At 36.5% G+C, this 20530-nt stretch overlaps 1 protein-coding gene across 1 annotated transcript in view; it reads right to left on the bottom strand.

The window, feature by feature from the left end:
• The window catches only part of si:ch73-63e15.2 (protein strawberry notch homolog 2), a 49265-nt gene extending 32273 nt beyond the window's left edge, over positions 1-16992 (bottom strand). Inside the window, exons 1-3 of the mRNA XM_056256471.1 lie at positions 16797-16992; positions 5532-5714; positions 4460-4539 (exon numbers count right to left, since the gene is read on the bottom strand). Of these exons, the coding sequence (XP_056112446.1) occupies positions 4460-4539; positions 5532-5633 (182 nt within the window). The 5' untranslated portion in view covers positions 5634-5714; positions 16797-16992. The remainder of the gene's footprint in view (positions 1-4459; positions 4540-5531; positions 5715-16796) is intronic.
• Between the last annotated feature and the right edge of the window lie 3538 nt (positions 16993-20530).

Below are 20530 nucleotides of genomic sequence, written 5' to 3'. Positions count from 1 at the left end.
GGATGGGCTAAAACAGCAGAAGACCCCACCGGGTACCACTCATCTCCACTACAAATAGGAAAAAGAGGCTACAATTTGCAAGAGCTCACCAAAATTGGACAGTTGAAGACTGGAAAAATGTTGCCTGGTCTGATGAGTCTCGATTTCTGTTGAGACATTCAGATGGTAGAGTCAGAATTTGGCGTAAACAGAATGAGAACATGGATCCATCATGCCTTGTTACCATTGTGCAGGCTGGTGGTGGTGGTGTAATGGTGTGGGGGATGTTGTCTTGGCACACTTTAGGCCCCTTAGTGCCAATTGGGCATCGTTTAAATGCCACGGCCTACCTGAGCATTGTTTCTGACCATGTCCATCCCTTTATGGCCACCATGTACCCATCCTCTGATGGCTACTTCCAGCAGGATAATGCACCATGTCCCAAAGCTCGAATCATTCAAATTGGTTTCTTGAACATGACAATGAGTTCACTGTACTAAAATGGCCCCCACAGTCACCAGATCTCAACCCAATAGAGCATCTTTGGGATGTGGTGGAACGGGAGCTTTGTGCCCTGGATGTGCATCCCACAAATCTCCATCAACTGCAAGATGCTATCCTATCAATATGGGCCAACATTTCTAAAGAATGCTTTCAGCACCTTGTTGAATCAATGCCACATAGAATTAAGGCAGTTCTGAAGGCGAAAGGGGGTCAAACACTTAGTATGGTGTTTCTAATAATCCTATAGGTGAGTGTATATATATATATTTTTTACAAAATTCACAGTTCGGTTCGATACGACACAATGGTATCACGGTTTGGTATGTTTACGATACAGCAAAAAGAAAGAAATGCCAGAGAAATTTCCTTGATTTTAATTTTAATTTATTTATTAAAACTAACATCATAAAGTAATGATCTTGTTTTACTTTGAACAATGATGGAGCTATACTTGACCCATCTTCTGGGGTGTCTTCTTAGCAGCATGTACAACAAAAAAACAGCTCCTTATAAAAAAACTAAATGTAATATTGTATTAGTTATAAACAAATACAAAGAAAATAACAATTTTGTTTTTATATGGAACTCAGTGTGCTTTTACTCAATTTTGTTTTGTTTTTTTTTCTTCCAGAAAGATGAGAGTGTCCACTAAATGCTGTGGGGATAGTTTGTAGCGTGTGTGTTTCTAATTTTTTCGTCTAGTTCAATGTTCAAATAATCTTTTGGTCATCATTAAAAATAACATTTAAATATGATCATATTTGAGGTTTGAAGTGCTGGAAAAAGATGTTTGACGTACTTGAAAGCATTTTACTATTCCTGCCAAATAGGGGTGCACGATTCAGAAAATGTCACGATTCGATTCGATACCGATTTTTTGTCTCAAGATTCGATTCAAAATCGATTTTCGATTCAAAAACGATTCTCGATTCAAAAAAACGATTCACAGTATATAAATGTAGTTTACTTTTTCCTATGTGATTGATTGCAGTAGACACAATTTAAAAGAAAAAAAACACAACAAATTAAATGTAGTTTGATATTACTTTATGTCTTCATACAAAAATAAAAACTTTTGCAACTAAAAAGTGCAAAGTGCCAAGCTTTGGCCAGCTTTCAAATACATTTAATTCAAGTTTAAAATAAAACTTAAATAAAAAGCTTTTACATTTAGCTTTAAAGTGCTGTAGTCAGATCAAACAAACAATTATGCTAAATGTGGTTTAAGGACTACTTCAGCTACCAGGCTGACTGTTGAAATGTGAACTCGACTGGGCACATTGAACTTCCTAAAAATATACTAATGTCATAGAACCCTTGCGAAATAATTTTAAATAGATTTTAAAAAGCCACCGCTTTTACATCTATGGTTAGATTGATTTGTTTAGATCCAGTGAAGTCGTTCATAGGCGTAATTTGCGGGTATCTCCAGTTAACTAGCAGAGCATTTATTTAGTTCGCTATTAAGAGATCTGTTGTTTTTGAAATCAAGCTGAGCGCGCTCGTGTCCGCTGCTATCAGTGTCATGGATACAGTGTTCTCTGTGGCTCGCGCAGTCTTCACTCGGACGCGCTCTTCAATCTATCGCCGTTTTGGAGACTCCGGTAAAATCTCAAAAATAAAATGCACACAAACGTGATGAACATATTCGGTTTTGATGAGAGAGAGAAAAAACTATACGAGTGCGGTTTAGAACCCGTAACCTCTGACAGACACGCTTGGCAAAAGATCTACAGACCATTAAGAACTCAAACATATTCTGCGGATCGATGCATTTATTCACGGGTTGAGCAGAGAGGCTGCACAGTTTGACCAGCGGGCGGCAAGAACTTGCAATGTATAACTATTTATCAGACCGGCCATCGCAGCCTCGAAACACTACCGAACCACCGGTAAAAGTCCCGACTCACTCGATTGCCACTCCGCCCGTGCACGCCATAAAAAAAAAATATGAATCGATTTTTGGAATTCTATGAATCGATTCTGAATCGGTAAAGATTGAATCGCGATTCAAATGTGAATCGATTTTTTTGCACACCCCTACTGCCAAACTTCCATGGTTACAGTTACTACATCAAATCCATGGTGAATGTTGCTGATTTGTTGACTTAAAGCCTAATAGCCTATAACTAGTTAATTCGTGGCACAATCTCCTGGTTTCTACGTCAGCGCTGTTTGATCTAATAGAGATATACGGTTAATAATGGAGAAATTTGAATGCTTCTCACTAGATTTCGCAGCGATGTTATTATTTGTGTGGCGAACCGAAAGCCTCATACCGAACAGTATCGCTACACCCCTATATAATATATATATATATATATATATATATATATATATATATATATATATATATGCACACACACACACACAATATTAATATTATACAATACAATATTAAAATATATTAAATTGTTAAAATCCATCAAATTATTATTAGTATTAATAACAATAACAGCAACAATAATTGTAATATATTTGCTTCAATTTAAAAATATAATATAATAACAATGTTGTCTGAACTAAAAACACCAAGAGGTTTGAATCATCTGATTGACTATGACTCATTAAATTGGGAAAACTGGAATCTAGTGTCTTGCTCTGGAAGAATGTAATATGAAGCATAAACTAATAACCATGAAGTTTGGTATTTTCCTATTCTGTCTACAAAAGCTGATGATAAAAAAAAAGAAGAAAAAAAAGCCAAAGCACCATTAAAGGTTCTCCCATTGCTAGCGATGAAATTCTGTGAATGCATCAAGTTGTTTTTCCACCAAGGAGTGGGTGGACAGGATGTAGCACTGACGCTAGCATCAACCACAAACTTATTCTTTCTAAAACCGAGACCCTTATTTCGACGGTTTCAAACACATTGACCTTTGCACACATAATTCTCGTCTCTCTTTTTTCCCTGTGCCATATTTCTTCAACAAATCGCTACTGTGTACTATAAATACAGAGAGAGGACTTCCCAGTCTCTGTAAACAAAACACCCCTCCATTCACGTGACCTCTGATGGCACTGGATCACATGAAATGATCAGGCATAGCAACAATTCCTGTTTGATATGACACGTCATTAGAGAAGTATTTGTGGCGAATTGCATACATTCTTTGAGCCGTTTGTCAGACATTTCGATAGTAGCAAGTAGCAAAAATAGTTATTTTTCAGAATGTTTAAAGATTTTTTGTACATACAATGAAAAAAAGAATGAAAGAAAGTCAAACAGTTTTGAAAACTAAATGACAACCTGATTTTCATTTTGGGTGAACTATCCCTTTAAAACTGACATTTAACTATGCAATCCTGGGCAACAAAGCAGATTTCTAGGAGAAGTCATTATGGAGTGCCAAGGGCTTCACCACGTCGACTAAAGTTACAGACCAAGCCAGGTGATAAAGTTCCTATCATATGTCATGTCAAGTTCAGGGATGTTTTCGATTGCGTCTTATCGGGTCATGTAGATGTGAATGGACACGTTGTGACATTCTGTATCAAGCTTACGAATACAATACAGTTCTTTATCGTCAAATAAGTCAGAAAGCCACAGCGTCAACTTGCAAAAGGTCTTCCCCTGTGGAAATGGCAGACATAATACAATGGCAACACGCTTTCCTTAAAGTCAACACCAAATGTCATTAGCAACTCCGTTTACTTTCATAAAGTAAAGTGTGCATGTCAGATGCAGATGTCAGGGTGAAACAAAATACAAATGTAGGTTGGGATGATATGAGGGATTGATTAGATAGTAAAATAAATTGGCATTAAACACCAAAAGTCATTTTATTCGATGGAAGATTACGAAGACAGATTTTTTTTTTGTGGAATAATGTGAACAATAATACCAGGAGCACATGTTAAGAAAGTCAAGTTTGGGTTTTATGTTCACTTTTAGGTTTCCCTCCAGGTTTGGAAAACACTCCAAGTCAAACATCCTTATCAGGTATCATGATTAGACAGAAGTCTGGGTACTTACTGGTTTTCAGATTGCACAGGACAGGGCAAGCTGTAGGTCTGAGGGGAGAAGCTCCAAGGGTGGTTAGCAAACATGTGGCTCTGAAATAGAGGAAGTGAAAGGTTTAGAGGCGAAAGTTTAGTTGTTAGGTAGGAATGCACCAGTATTAGTTCTGGACTTTACGATAAGCTAAAAAAAAGTAGATAAAACTATGATGTTATGGCTGATAACAAATAAATGGCTGATATGAAAATGTTATACTAATGTTATACTAAAATTCTAATAAAACAAACAAAAATTATGGCACATGCATTTTTACCTGTAAATACTAAAGCTATTTTTAAAGGACATTTACTGGAAAACCACACATAAAATTAAAACTAACAATCTCCAAGTGAAAACTAAACTAAGAAGGAACACACTGAAAATAAAACAGAAACTAAAATGCAAACTAAAAAAATCATAACCATTAAACCATTGAGAAGAGCCAAATGTAATTCTGTTTAAATCCAAAATGTGAGTCCACAGGAAACACCCTTCATTTGCAAAAAAAATTTATTTACACTCGTGATGACATCCCTGCACTCCAACACTGCCCAAATATTTACCTTACAGTTCCTTTTTCCACTTTAAAACCATCTTTTTCTTCGATTTTTAATGAGTATTGTCACAATACAAGACTCATGATAACAGAATTCGAATGAAACCGCAAGAAAAAGCGTCACTTAATCAGAAATTGTGTCTACCAACTGTTAAAATAACTCTGCGACCACAAAGACGTCATTCTGAGTGTCACCCACATACACCAAATTCTTGAGGTTTTGCCAGATATCAGAATGAATAACCTGAGTTTTTGAAAAAGGAAACTAGTGATGAACATTATGATTATGAGTATTTGCTAGGTACAGTAGCTTAGCGTTTTGTCTTGCCACAAAAAATGTGCTGATCCTATACCAAGAGGGTGTTGTGGTTAACGATCTAGGCTGGTAACCAAAAGGTTGCAGGTTCGAACCTAGGTCACGTTTTTGATTGGTGCGACCACTTTCACACACTAAGACATGATGCTAAATGAAAGAGAGCTAATCTGAGTTACCATAGGGGCTGGCAGGACGAACCCCCTGGCATCCAGCTGAGGTCCATCCGAATGTGAGAAGCTGTGCCCGTCCATAGCAGGCGGAATTGAGAGCGATGGCATCAGACTGCAGTCTCGTACATGACGGCCGAAGGCCACACTGTATAAACCCGAGTGATCCGGTCAATGTCTTCACACCATGACCTGAGCACACAAACAAAGGAGACACGGCACGTCCATAATGGTGGAAAATCAAGTGGGAGAGCATAATGAATCATTTATGCTGTCAGTGTAAAAACTCTGTGAGAAATACCCTCAAGCAGGAAGAAAGACTCTAATGACACAAATAGTCATCTGGAACAACACACACAATTGTTATTAATAGGTGAAATACACCTTCAAATAATCCATTCCTGCTCTCCAAACACTGTGAATAGATCTATTATCATCAACTAAATGAGCATAAAGGTTCACACGAAAACCTTAGTGAAAGCTTTCATTGATGAAGGCTTTCATTGACTATGCGACCTGAGACTTGCTCTTACGTACAAAAGGATAATATTTGAATAGAATTCATTGTAAAGATACAAAATTGAGACATGGAGCAGTTCAAATTAAGAGAACAAACATCTTGGTATCACATGAAGGCACAACAACTGAAATGCAAAGGAAATTCTCAGAAGCCTGAAGCACAAAACAACTTGTGTTTCTCGTTAGGAAGTAGATCATATGCCAGTGAACAGTTATTTGCATGTCATGGCTGATAACCGAGATAAATTAATAATATAAAAATTCTATACTATTTTGTCTAAATAACTTAAACACTAAAAAAACTACAAGTGAATTTAGGCATCACAACATATACAGGCAAGAAAAAGGATATTAATTTTGAGTATCATTACCATTAATATTTAAAAATGTTATACAATTATTACTGTTTTTAAAGATACTGTTTTTCTCTACAATAACATGCACTGATAAATCATGCACAATAAGACCAGGGACATCTATTAAGAAAGTAAACAAGATTATTTTGATTTCATGTTGTCTATAAAAACACTCCACAAACTCAGACGTTGCATCCATAATTTCTCCCCCGTCAAATGCCTGGGCAGTCAATGCATCCCAGTAAGAGGAGGTGTCCATCTATCTAACCCTCTGCCACAAAGGACAATCAATACTGATTACTATTGAGTTGATGTCCTCTTCCAGTAAAACACCATTATCTTTACTGGAAGACAAGGGGAAAAAAAGATGAGAAAGCACCAAGAAAAGATATTTTTATAGGAACGAAACGTTCACTGGTTTTATTTGATATAACATTCCAGAAAAGAAACACATAAAAGGTTTTTTGAAGGAAACAAACTGGGAAGTTGTATTGAAAGAGAAGGAAGCCTAAACTCAATTGAAACCTGACATTATGTATCTTGTTGATGCATGCTCACTGTTTTAAAAAAACGATAATTTGTTTCAAATGTATAAAATAAAGCGTTAAGAATAGCGTTAAAAACGAGAAGTTAGTATTAAAAGTAAATTAGTGAAAAAGTAATCTTAAAGAACCATTTTAAAAATAGGATCGGTTTAACCCCTTAAGTTTACTTCAATATTTTTCTACTAAATCCTAATCTAATCATGGCAAACTATATATCGTTGGAAAGGTCTAAGACTCCAGAGAATACATATTTGTTGATGATTTTGCAGAAAAATATATGTTGGAAGAGTAATGGATTAATATATGACAAGAGTGTGCATCAAAAAAATCTGTATCATTACAGGAGTTTTCACCTTTGTAACAAAAAGTCAACAACCACACTTTCATTCAAACTTTGATTTGCATGCTAAAAGTTCACAATAAAACATATATAATCTAGTATTTGTCTATAAAAAATTATAAAATAATATTATCCTCTAAAAAGTATATTATATTATCCTCTAAAATATAATATTATCTTTTTTTTATCACCTTTTTTTATTACATCACATATTTTAGTAGTTATCATGAATTAGGTATCATTTGAAAGCTTCCGAACTCAGAATTCATCCTGTGAAAACCGTTTTGAAATTGGATGCTGCGTTACCATAGAAACGGTACTCTAAATTATTTTATCAGGCTCCGCCCCTTTTGGGCATCATCATGTTTCATAATTTATGATCAAAACCTTTTCTAATCTTGACAAAACACATATTGTCAGAAAGGTCTGAGTCTCAAGGTTCCATATTGTGGTTCCAAGGTTCCATTTTGTGACAGAAGTGGTATTTGGACAGAAATTTATTAATATGTTATGGCAGAATGCACACAATTAAATTCAATGGAATGTAAGTAACCCGGTGGCTATTTCTGGTATTACGCCTAAACAAAATCTCATGGGAACTTCAATGTTTGTGATATCAACTTCAAATTTGGAACACAACTTGGTTAGATATATGGCTTTGACTTTGTCATTTTTAGGCTGAAACCTATATTAATTTATATATTTTTTAATAGAAGAAAAAGAAATATTTTATTCTATTTTCATAACAATAAACTTAAACTTCAATAACTTTTATATGATTTAATTCTATTAATTTATTCCACTTCAGCAATAATCTGCCAAGTGTCTTCTTTTAAAAGAGACCAACCGTAAGTCTTTAGTCCAAAGGGTTCATGAATTACAATCGTTTAAGTTTGGGTAGTGCATTTTCATGTCAATGCTCAACAAGGGGGGTGACAGTTAGAAAAATATATTATTGGATAAGAATTGCTGCGTTGCGACTGACATGTGGCATTCTAAACGCTTTGTATTTAAATAAAAGGACTCAGGAGGAAACACTAAAAAAAGGATGAAAATCAGCACTGGCGGTGACAACGAGGGGGAATTCCTTCAAACAAGAAAGAAATTCCTTTTTGGCTTTCAAAACCAACCGAGCTAAGAGAACTAAGGTTTCAGATCTGGACAAAAAGTGCCCGTCTGATAATCACATCGGAGGCTTGCAGATGGTGTGAATTGCGAAAGCTAAGGAGATTATTCCGTGACCTCAGCGCATGAGACTGTTGCCACAGCAGGGTGCCTGCGGCGCGAAACCTGATGGATGCCTCACGCGGGTCCACTAATCTTCTCTGATCTCTCGCAATGGGATCTCTTGTCTTTCAGGGAATGGGAAGAAAAGGAAACATGCCTAATGTAAGGGGAAAAAAGTCCTCAGGCTTGCGGCATGCCATGGATCACCATCAGGGGTTTCCCATGTTTCCCTCAAGAGTTAGTTAAGGCCACCGCTCACATTCTGATGTGTCACGGTGAGCGGGAGCACGTGGAAGTTATCCAGGAACGTGTGACTCCGGTAATCCGCTCTGTCGCTCATCCTTATGAGCTTTCACACTTTTATCAGGGTTCCCGATGTTCTTGGATCAATGAACCTCTTATGTTCTGATGAGTGAATTTATCTAGAAGGGAGGAACTCATTCTGTAACAGTTTATGTATATTAAGTAAGGAGAGATTGTGATTTTACACTGATTTTAGAGGAGGTCAGCAAACATGGCACAGTTGAGTTTTCATCTTCTGTTTGCTTTATGTGGTCCGTTGCCAAAGCCGAGTTGTAGCGCTGTGTCCTCGTTTACCCTCTCTGTCTATCCCAGTCCTTCATCTCTGGGTAAAGGTCTTGTCAGGCGACTACGCTAAGAAGAGCCAACCGAGTGTGTTATCTGGCCACAGAGACTGACTTCAACGGGTCTCGAATGACAGGCTGGGAAAGCCGAGCTTGCGAGGGCAGACGATCCCGGGAGATAGAGGAAAATCATGCTGACACTTGTTTGGAAACAGTCGAAGCTAATGCAATTAGAGAAACAAATTAAGCATGCTAAGTGCGTCCAAACGTGTTTGGAATGGCAAAGCCAGACACATTGATTAAGAGATTAAATATTCAAGAGGGGAAAAAGTTACTCTACTAGTGCCCTCACACGCAAAACATCACTGACATACACTACCGTTAAAAGTTTAGGGTCAACTTTTAAATTAATGTTGTTATTCAGGAAGGATGCATTCATTTGATCAAAAGTCACAGTGGCTATACGTTACAGATTAGATCTAAACAGCTGGAGGCAAATGGCAACCATGGCAGACATAATACTCAAAATGACTCATTCAAAAGAAAACTACAGTACTTAGGGTGTATTTCGATAAGTCTACCAAGCCTATATCTTTGTATAATCACGATTACAGGCAATATTGTCTAGCTGGGTGGGACATTTAGTATTATCAAGCATCAGCAGGATGAATTTAATGAAGTCATTGTGAGTCATACCGGGCTTTCATTTCATTGAAGGAGAGAGCCATCTCAGAGGTTTACCGATGTCATTCAGAACCTACGATCAATGAAGGCTATTCAAAGCTAAACCACGTTAAAAGGGATATGCGTAGCTGGCGGCTTTAGAAGGTCTTTTTCCAAAAGACTCAATGATTCATTTTCTTCAGCATATAGGCAAGATTAAGCTAAATAGGCCTAATATATGATTGAAAATAAGAGGAAGTGTGGGGTTGAAAATGAGAGCAAATTGGAGCCATGGTTTAGTAGTAAATCTTCCAATATTAGTGAAGCTAAAACTAAAAAAGGTCCCTCTAATGTTTAGTTTAGAAGTTCTCAGGCTGTTAAATGTTTTTGGAATGTTTAAATGTTTATGGCATCATGCGCCATTAAAAATGGTCATGGAAACCCGAGCCACAAACTGTTTTTATGATTTGAATTAATATAAACATGAAAACAATCAAGATTCCTTGGGGAAGGTTTAAAGGATATCTGCATTAAAAAAAGATTTTTATATAAGAAATTTACAATAAAACTGGACACATTTGCTTAACCAAGAAAATAACTTTCATAAAACATAAAAAAAAAAAACATAACTTGTTCCTGGGGAACAATTGGAGAACACTTCCATAACCAAAAAAATAAACTAACATTCTTAAAACATTAAAAGATGGCTGCAGAATAGAGCGTTGAGGCACAATTTAAAAGAGTTTCTAACTTGTTGAAGAAAAATGAACCAGCCATCAAAACTAAGTGTAGTTTACAATATTAAATATTAGTTATATTTATTAGTGACAAAAACGACCAGTCATGAAAACCAAGACAAGGTAATACATATTCAGAAGCTGATCAACAACAAAGGATCTTAGCACCTCTCATGGATCTAACAAATGCCATGTTCATCTGAATATGCATTTGGATATGCTTAAAATAAACCTATGGGGGGACACAAACGTATGCTGCCTTTTCTTTCTCTCACTGGTCTATCCGCTGTCTTACTGGAACTTCAGTTGCCGCCCTCTTCCAGCACAACTCTGACCCAGTTGCAGAGGGTGACACCTCTTCAATTCCCTCCAAACCCGAGCAACTCCGGTCAACCGAGGGCCTTCATTTCTGCCCGGGGTCACGAAACCAACACTGAACCGCACTTCTGCTGATCCGACTAAATGACAGAGAGAAGGCTGCGCCCAGCAAAACAAGCCACAGGCACGTTCCTGGGGTGCCGTCAAAACCAAGAACAGCCCTAATTTGCATTCGAAGGAAAAAAGCATTACATAATATTACATAAACTGTAAAAAGAGACCCAAGGAAACCTAATAAAGATGTTTAATTCAGGGACGGATAGCTAAAAATACCATTGACTTCATCCTCGTACTATTTGTTTAAGAAGAAAACGCAATTGCATTGGTAAAGTGTCAATGATCTTATACAGGGAAACAAGGGTTTCTTCACAGAGAAACTGATTGAGCGTAGCCTGGGAAAACCCAGACAACTTCCGGCAAATTTAGATTTGCTCTGAAAGTTAGTCTGGCAAAGAGTTCATTCAAGCCCATTTCCAATCCGCCGAAATCGAGGCACCAATCAGAAACGTTGGGGCGGGCTTTACACGATGACGACAGCGCTGGGATTTTGAAGCAGATTTTGTAGCCTACATTACAAAGATGGATCCCGCCGTCGAACATCACCTGTTCGAATCAGCGATCGCGTCTGTTTTAAGCGATTTGAACGTTTCCTTTTAGTTAAAAACCGAGCAAAGAACAACACTCAGAGATGTTTCTGCCGCTCTGCATACGTCATCTCCTTCATCGCTCTGATTGGTTTTAGGTCTATCCGCGACGTCCGTTGGTGACGCCCCTCTGGAAATGATTTGTCTATGACGCTTTGCCAGACCATAACTCAGTTACAACTGAGAATGGTCTGGTTTTAACCAGGCTAGATTGAGCGGCTAGTTATGGGAAAACTGGGGGTGGACAAACCACCACAAGATTTTGAAGCTAGTCTTTCTGACCACAGACCAATTCACAACCTTTTTCAATTTCAAAATTAGCTACGTTTAAATGTCATGGGCACTTTTTGTTTCAATCAGAATTAAATAATTCTGATTGATGAATCTTACATGTCCGAATTAAATGGATTACAGAAGGTTTAAACCACCCCTTCCAATCCGAATGAAATTTCAATCGGATTTGGCTAATTCATTCCGATTGACGTGGTGGTTACATACGTCACTTATTCCGACTGTGCTACTAGTTCGATTACAAATGGATTATTAGGATCCGTGTAAACGCAGCTGCTTTTTTTCTCTTGAAATGTCTTTAACCTTCGCATTTGGACAGGTTTCCCATTACACAGCACTCCTTCTGAGGACCAGCATATTACGCCAGGACTGACTTTGCAGGAACCCGATGGATCGGTAATCGGCAGATGTTACGATTGAAGACCATGAAGACGTCACATCTAGTTCTGACGTGGTGTATGTGCTCTTTTCACTATCAGAGTGAAACATTCCTTGAATGCACATTCCATACACACAATCAGCGCCCGGTAGAGGAACGGTCACCAGCGCTTCAATTGCATTCTACAGCAGGGGTTTTGAAACAAACCAGGATGCAGCAGGGTTATTATTAGGGATGTCCCGATCCGATACTCAGGATCGGTATCGGCTCCGATACTGCCATTTTTGCGGGATCGGGTATCGATCAGACATCGATCAGACAAGGCCGATCCAAATCCGATATTGTGGGTATACTATTATGTGTTATTGTTAAGCCCCACAAAAGGCACAAAAACATTCTAAAGTACCATAACGTTTTCGTGCACTCTATTATAAGTGTTCTGAAGCCATTATGTGAGAGAGAAATTAATATTTAAGTCATTAAATTCAAGATCAGGTAAACTTTTCCCTCTCGCGGCTGTCAGTCATTCTCCATTCAGCATTCAAACAGCGCGTCGCGTTCGGTTACAGTCAATGATGAAACTATCTTCAAGATGATTCAATGTTAATACTTGATCTGTAAGATAAAGGTCTATGTTTTCGCATTTAACAACTTTATCTTGCTGGACTTTATTGCTTTAACTCAATCGTGTTACTCTCTACCGGGTGTCGGACGCTGTCGGTTTGATCCATAGGGTTTGATCACAACACTAGAGTCAGAGCACTATAATTGTTCTTCACGCGCACAGTAACTAAAATTTAAAACTGTTGAAAGAAAAGGCTCAATAAACGATTGCATAGATAGATACTGTATAATACACTGTCCATCAATATGTATCTCCGTTGTGCTTTGAACTTTTCAAAGCGGACTCGACGCGCTGCGTGCTGTAACTCCACGTGGCTTCAAGCGCATCATTCTCCGCTCGGGATGCGCATACGCGCTTTGTGCCGCACTGTATTGAAGCCTTTCATATCATAATGCAGTGACGCAATTAAAGCTTATTAACATTAATAATTATTAATGTTGCTGCCTCATTAAATAGCTGTGCAATACACTTAAAACATGTCTCAATTTTATAGCAGATTTAGCTATATCTAAAATAATTATCTTTTTCATTTTTGTTACCCTTGTTTTTCATGAATGCATTTTACAACAATAAGAAGAGCAATGTGTATTATCCACTAATCTAGTTTATAATAGCATTTTTGTCATAGATTATGATCATATATTTTGGGGATTTGTTGTTTATCTTTATAATGAAGCTGTCTGTATTAAGTAGATTGTGTTTAACACACACAAGAGTGATAATCAGTTTAACACAGTTATAGAAATTCTACTTGATTTAAAAAACAAAAACTGTACTGGTATTTACAATGTAGAATGCTGCTGTTTAAATTGTTTTAACTTTAAACCTGTTGGTAGCTAGCTAGCTTTAAGTACTGAAGTATCTGTATTTTCTTTCATTTATATATTTCTTAATTTTTTTGTAGTGTTTGAATAAAGGGTGGCAATCTTTCATAATCAACTGTTGTTGTGGACTATATAGGAGGTATATTTTAGGTGGCTAATTGAGAAAATTGCTATATTTTTTATTAGTTTAAGAATAAAATAAAAATATCGGATTAATATCGGTATCGGCAAAAGCCAAAGCTGCGGCATCGGTATCGGTATCGGAAGTGAAAAAGTGGTATCGGGACATCCCTAGTTATTATCGTTATTTATTATGACTAAAATTATTAAAAACATTTCTGTTAATTGAAATAAACCTGGAATAAAATAGCATATATATATATATAAATATGAACTAAATTAATATTGTTTTTAAAACAAAAATGAAATATCACTGAACTTACTTAAGCTGGACTGTGACGCTATTTTCTTTTGGAAACAAACTTTTTTGCATTATTTTCCTGTTATCTCTGTAAAGCTGCTTTGAAACAGTCTGTATTGTAAAAAGCGCTAGGCTTATATAAATAAATGTGACTTGGTCCCGCTCATTTCCAGAGTCCGCTTCATTGGAATTATCCACACACATTGGATTTGGCACAATTTTTACACCGGTGGATGTCCTTCCTGACGCAACCCAGCACTCACACACACTCCTACAGCCAATTTGGCATATCCAATCCACCTAACCTGCATGGTCTTTGGACTGTGTGGGGGAAACCGGAGAACCCGGAGGAAACCCACACTGACACGGGGAGACATGCACGAACAGTCTAGCTATAGGCTAATACTCAAATAAAGGCTTGTGAAATAAACATCACCCACTGTTTGTGTAACCTGTTGGACTTGACCCAGCATCAATCATGCACCCATGGCACTTCTTCACTAATAATACATGAACCATTACCTAAATTCCAGAAACTGAAAACTTGCATTGATAGGGTAATATTAATATACCAAACACAGCCATGATGACATTACTACAGCAGCAATATTTGAATAATAAAAAGCATTAATGAGATTCAATAGTGGCCGGACAAGGGAAACCACTCGTCCAAGATAGCAAAACGGAAGCAGGGAGGGTTCATAGCCCGTGTTCCAGACTACTATCTTGAGTTAAATCACTGCTAGAGAGCTTTGTACCCTCCCTGTACACAACAGAGCTTTGTGCGCCAAACTACGAACTGGCTCTTTGAATTACATGGACAACTTTGAGCCAAAACTAACAAAGGAACAGATAATAAATGCCGGTATCATGAACTAAAGTGCATTAAACTGTCACATTTTGATGAATAATATGTTATTTATGTTTGAAAAAATGATGCGTAAGTATTAATAAAAATGTATTTTTTGCCTTCATTTTTACATTTACATTCATTGTTTACATTTAGATGCCACAATCACAGGAAGAGAGCAACTTTTTTTAATAAAATGAAAAATTTGATTTATTGGGTAGGCCTAATAATTAATCAGTCATGCTGGATGACATGCATTTTCCTTTTTTATATATATAAATAAAATCATATTAATAATTTCCGTTTCATGTGATAATCATATAATCTTGCAGAAATAATTTAGGTAAAAAAAATAACCAAGCAATAAAAAAGAGAAATAACTAAAGTGAAAAATCTCAACAAATAGTTCCACATAAGTAAATTGAATGTTAATTTTAGTTTTTGTAGAGTTTAGTTGGCAAAATATTTTTTATTTAATACATTTTAATTTTACCAAACTAATTTTTGACTTAAATTTTTACAACTTTTTTAAATTTTTACAAAGTTTAAACACATACATAAGGCACTTAAATGACAAAAAAATTGTATACTTAAATTCCTTATTTGTCACTGATCCAAGAATTTAAACGACATTAAAATGTCATAATACAAAAAAATCTAAATGATCCTTTATAGGCTTCAGTTTCAGTTTCCAGATATGTCTTATCTTTTACATAATATATTCTGTCTTTCCAAAACAAAACATGGCCATAAATGCTTTTGTTTTTCCTTCCTGTAACCGTCTAGACCAAGTGATGTCAGCTTGCGTCATTTGTTGGAGAACAAGAGACTTCTAATTGAGCTTCTCTACACTCTGCTGGCAAAGAAAGAAGAGGAAGGTTTGCGTGACTTCAGTTACACAATCCACTGTGTACACCATTGTCATATCTGACCAACAAGGCTAATATCACCAGAATAAAGAAAGGCATAACTATCATAACTCACTTCTCCAAAAGGTTTTACTGAGAACGGATGACAGGCACCGTGGTCCACCAAAACCAAACCTTTTCCATGGAAAGGTTAGTTTGCATCAGAGCAATTCTGTGGAAATATTATAAATTCCCAGGAATGGCTAATAATCAGAGAAGTGAAAGAGTAACAGTCAATTCCATGGGACAATTATGAAACACGACAATATACCAATGATTTATTAGTGGCCGGTGAAAAATCACTTGTATATCAAACTAAACAACAGGTTGATATATTTACAGTTACAGTATAATATGAGTTCAGACAAGCCCAGCTCTAGCCTGAGGGGTTTACAACTCTTGGTTTCAATATCACTCATCCCTTATTAATAAACCTATTTCATCCATTAACTTAGAACGGTCACATTTATTATGTAACTTAGTGCATCAGAGACCCATTCAACATACTGACAACATTCAACTTAAAGCAAAGACAGGAGAAGTAAGTTAACGTTACTGACCTGAAAACAGAAAGTTCCAACTCCACAGAAACTTGACAGTTAAGAGTCGAAATTAGCAGTCAACATAAAAACAAACAGTTATTTCACTCGTTCAAAACCTGTCTATTAGAGGTAAGTTATTTAACGTTACCTTTTTTTTTACAATACGCTAAAACTTTTCTCGACCCAGTAAGTCTTTATAACAGCACTTCCGACATTAAAACTAACCAACTATTCGAACTAATACCATTATAATACCACAAATACACAAAATAGCACAACACAGAAAAATAATAGTCATTAAACTTGAATTAATTAGAAGTTTTCGTAACTGACAATCTGACTGCGTTACCCACACACACTGCGCGTGCGCCAGACAATTTGGTCACCGGCACACAAACAACTCTGTAACTCTGACAGGAACAGGACTTAAGACTTGCTTACTTGATTAAAAGCAGCTCTTGAATATATTTCCCAGGTCTTTTCCTTCGTTTGACGCCTTGGGAGTGGTGAAAAAGAGAATAGCCCAGGTTTTGTGATGTTTTTTTTCCTCAGCTCGTCACACTTGAAGCCATGTTGAACTGAAAGCCGATACTTCCGCGGCTGCTGATCTTTCTGACACGTCTGACTGGACGGGACGCAAGTCAACCAAGTCAACCCAACTAGTGTATGAACGCGACGCGTCTGACTCGAACGTCAACGCCCAATCCGATGGCCAATCAAAGACGACGTGTCTGTTACCGCGTAAAATGATTTGTGGATTATGAAGCGAGCGTCTACTGTAGCGTTTGCGTCGCGTCTTTCGCTGGCAGAGGTATTATTAACAATGACGTAAAAATAACAAAATAGCCGTGTTTTGTAGTTAACGTTAGATAGTCTCGAAGAAACATTCTATATAATTGCATGTTGTTTAAAACATGTTTGAGAGTGTGTTTTACCGTGTTAGGTCTCATCCTTTTACAGTAGCCTTATGGTCTCATCTCTTCGTTTGTTGCGCGCCCTGGTGGATACATAGCTAAATTATATATATTTTTTGTCTCGTATACATTTTTTTTGGTCTCATATCATCATATCACATATCCACTTTATGACAGACTTAAGGTCAAAATAGAAGAAGAAAAAACAAGACAATCGTAAAATGAACAACATAGCCTACAAAAAACAAACAAAAACAACAAAAAAGTAGACAGAAGAAGAATTTTACAAAGATATAACGAATAACGATACGGGTAGGATGGAATGTCAGGACAACGGCAGTGTCTCCAAAACTTGGATTATGCTATGGTCAAGATTCTATTCTATTCTATTCTATTCTATTCTATTCTATTCTATTCTATTCTGTTCTGTTCTATTCTATTCTATTCTATTCTATTCTATTCTATTCTATTCTATTCTATTCTATTCTATTCTTAAAATAAAAGTGTTAGACCTGCGGTGATTTGGTGTTTCAAGCAGATGTTTTAACTAAAGCAATAGGCTATGCTAGTTGCATTATCAGTCTCGGAAAATATTTTCTTATTTAGCACCACCATGTAAACCATTTATGACGAAATAAAAAAAGGCACATTTGTTTGGTTTGATTGTTCTCCAACAATAATGCAGCGCTGTGTAAACTGTCATAAGCATTTTGGACAAATTGTCCTTGAAAAATAAAAATAGAATGTAAAAATGTGAACTTTTGCAGCGCGTTTCTGTACTTGGTGATGTTGTTGTGAGTATTTGGAGCACACGTGTTGTAAAACTGATGAAGATGTTTTCTTAATTTGCGGGTGTTTTTCTATTTGCATGTGTTTTCTTCAGTTGCAGCGCGTTGAGCTCTATCGGCCACCGTATATTATTTTCTATCTACATGCATAGCTGCAGGCATAACACACCAGAGTTAAAAAAAAAATCTAGGAAAATTCAGGTAAATTGGGACACTGTCATTGAAATGACTGGTAGAAATGGCCCAATAATTCTGAGTTAACCCTATTTACTTAGGCTACTAATTTCTCATAACGTGATACAATCACACCTGTTTTTCACACATAAAGAGAGAACTGTGCATAATGCTGAAGTGTAACGGAAGATATTTTGTGTGTTGCCAGTTGCACCTTGCTGTGATTGCCCCCGGCCTCATTTACTCAATAAGTTAACTGAAAAGGAAGTATTGTTTGGAATGTTGGCTTCTCAGAAAAAGTAATTCTTATATTCCAGTAGTGCAAGAGAAAATGTTTGGCTGCAAATAATATTTTTATAAAGTATTAAAACTTATTATCTCTCTTGATGTGTCTAAAAGCAAACAGAAACATTCTGCACTACTAAGAGATCAGGCCAAACTACCAGACCAACCCAACATGAAGGGCAATTGTCAAAAGATGAAAAAGCGATTGTGGCCTTATGGAATTCTGCTGAAAGAGGTTTTGAGAGAGGGGTTCTGACAATCATCTCATCAACCTTGAGGGGTTACATGTAAACATTTACTGCTTGTGGGATCATGATTATTAAAAATGTCATTCTGGTTATTTCACTTAATTAGGATTTGTGCTTCATAAATTATGTGAGACATTCGTTTTCTTGTATGTTTTTAATTTGTGTCAGGAGCTGAAATTCAGGGTGAGGGTTTAACATTTAATAAAATAACAATCTGTTAAAATGTTGCTGCTTAAACACAAATATGGGAAGTGATGCATATACTATAGTTGATATTTCTTGATTTTCCCTCTAGATAAATAAGAATGTCTGTCTAGAATATAGCCTATATCCTACAATACTATGAACAATACTAACCCTTGTTTCACAGACCCAGTCCCAGACTAAAATGCATGGTGGGCTGTTTTAACTGAAAACAACTTGCACTGACATATTTTAAAAGTAGCCTAATGTTTTTTTTCTTTCTATAAGGCAAGTTTATAAAAGCCACTCAAATGTCACTAAAAGATGTCTGAGATAAACATTTTAAAACTTAACATTTGTGTATGGCTTGAATTACTTGAATGTGATGTTCGTTGTCGGAAGTTTTAATCAGCGAATAGCGCAGGCTATTTTCCCTTATCAAAAGTGCAGGGGTCGATTGCTGTCTTTTCAAAACTGTGGGGGTCATGACCCCCGTGTCCCCCCCAGGCAACATGAGCAGATCTAAATTTAATTCCGCAATCAACACTTTTCATCTAATTTTCAGTTTCACTTTATTACTAGATTTATTTTAAATGTGCAGGTGAATTTTTGGCCCAAGCCCCCGTTCATTTTTGACCCGTGGCAGCCTTACACACTCTCCGAACTAAAGCATAATCTTGGCTTAATCTATAAGTCCTGTCTGTGAAACAGGACCTAAAAGTAATAAAACTGTGAAAACACCTCATGTTCATCCTTCATGTAAAACTATAGTGAATATTTCTCAGGTTTAGTTCACACATAAAGTTTTAAAAAAATTGCCTGTGAAGCAAAATATCTCGTCTTAACACCAGTGCATTACAATTTATTCATATACACTCTAAAAAAGTAACTAATCGTGTTACTTGGTTACTTTTATGGAAAGTAATGCGTTGTGTTACTTTTGCATAATTTTTTCTCACCTGTGCTAGGCTTGCTTTTTTTTTTGTAACAAAAAAGTTCTATTTTTGGTCAATTTAAAGGCCCTTTCACACCAAAATTGAAATGAATAAGCCTCAGGCTGAGGGAAATGCAAATTCACCACTGAGCTGCAAACAATCCTTTCAGCTGTGCTGCCATTCTGGATTGCAGAAGAATAAGACACAGGAGAAGAAAGTTCGTTGAAAAAAGGAAACACAAATTACATTTTAGGATATTTCATTGTTTTTCATGTATTTAAAATGTATTATGAAGAACAAATCAATGCATGAAACAGTAACAATAATAGGTGACATAAACATATATGAACTTAATTAATGAGTTAAATAAAATTACAACAAACATGAGTGACAACTTGCCCCAGCCTGACATTTGTAAAAACACCCTTGTCCTGAGACAGTTCAATGATTCCGTAAAAATCAAAATCAGACAAAATTGCATTATTTTGCTTAAATAATGTCTAGCCTCTTAATCTATGTTTTTCTGCAAAAAAGTGTCTCATACAGTATGTGCAGCAGAGATACCATGTACTGTAAATTGAATGCGTTTGGCATCTCTTTAGTTACAGTGCCCCCTAGTGGATATATGGTGCATCGAAGGAGCGGTTA

Source organism: Rhinichthys klamathensis, unplaced genomic scaffold (genome assembly GCF_029890125.1).
Source record: "Rhinichthys klamathensis goyatoka isolate OS25496 unplaced genomic scaffold, OSU_Roscu_1.1 h1tg000127l_1, whole genome shotgun sequence".
In the NCBI taxonomy this organism is placed as follows: Eukaryota; Metazoa; Chordata; class Actinopteri; order Cypriniformes; family Leuciscidae; genus Rhinichthys; species Rhinichthys klamathensis.
This window is presented reverse-complemented; position numbering and strand designations above follow the sequence as displayed.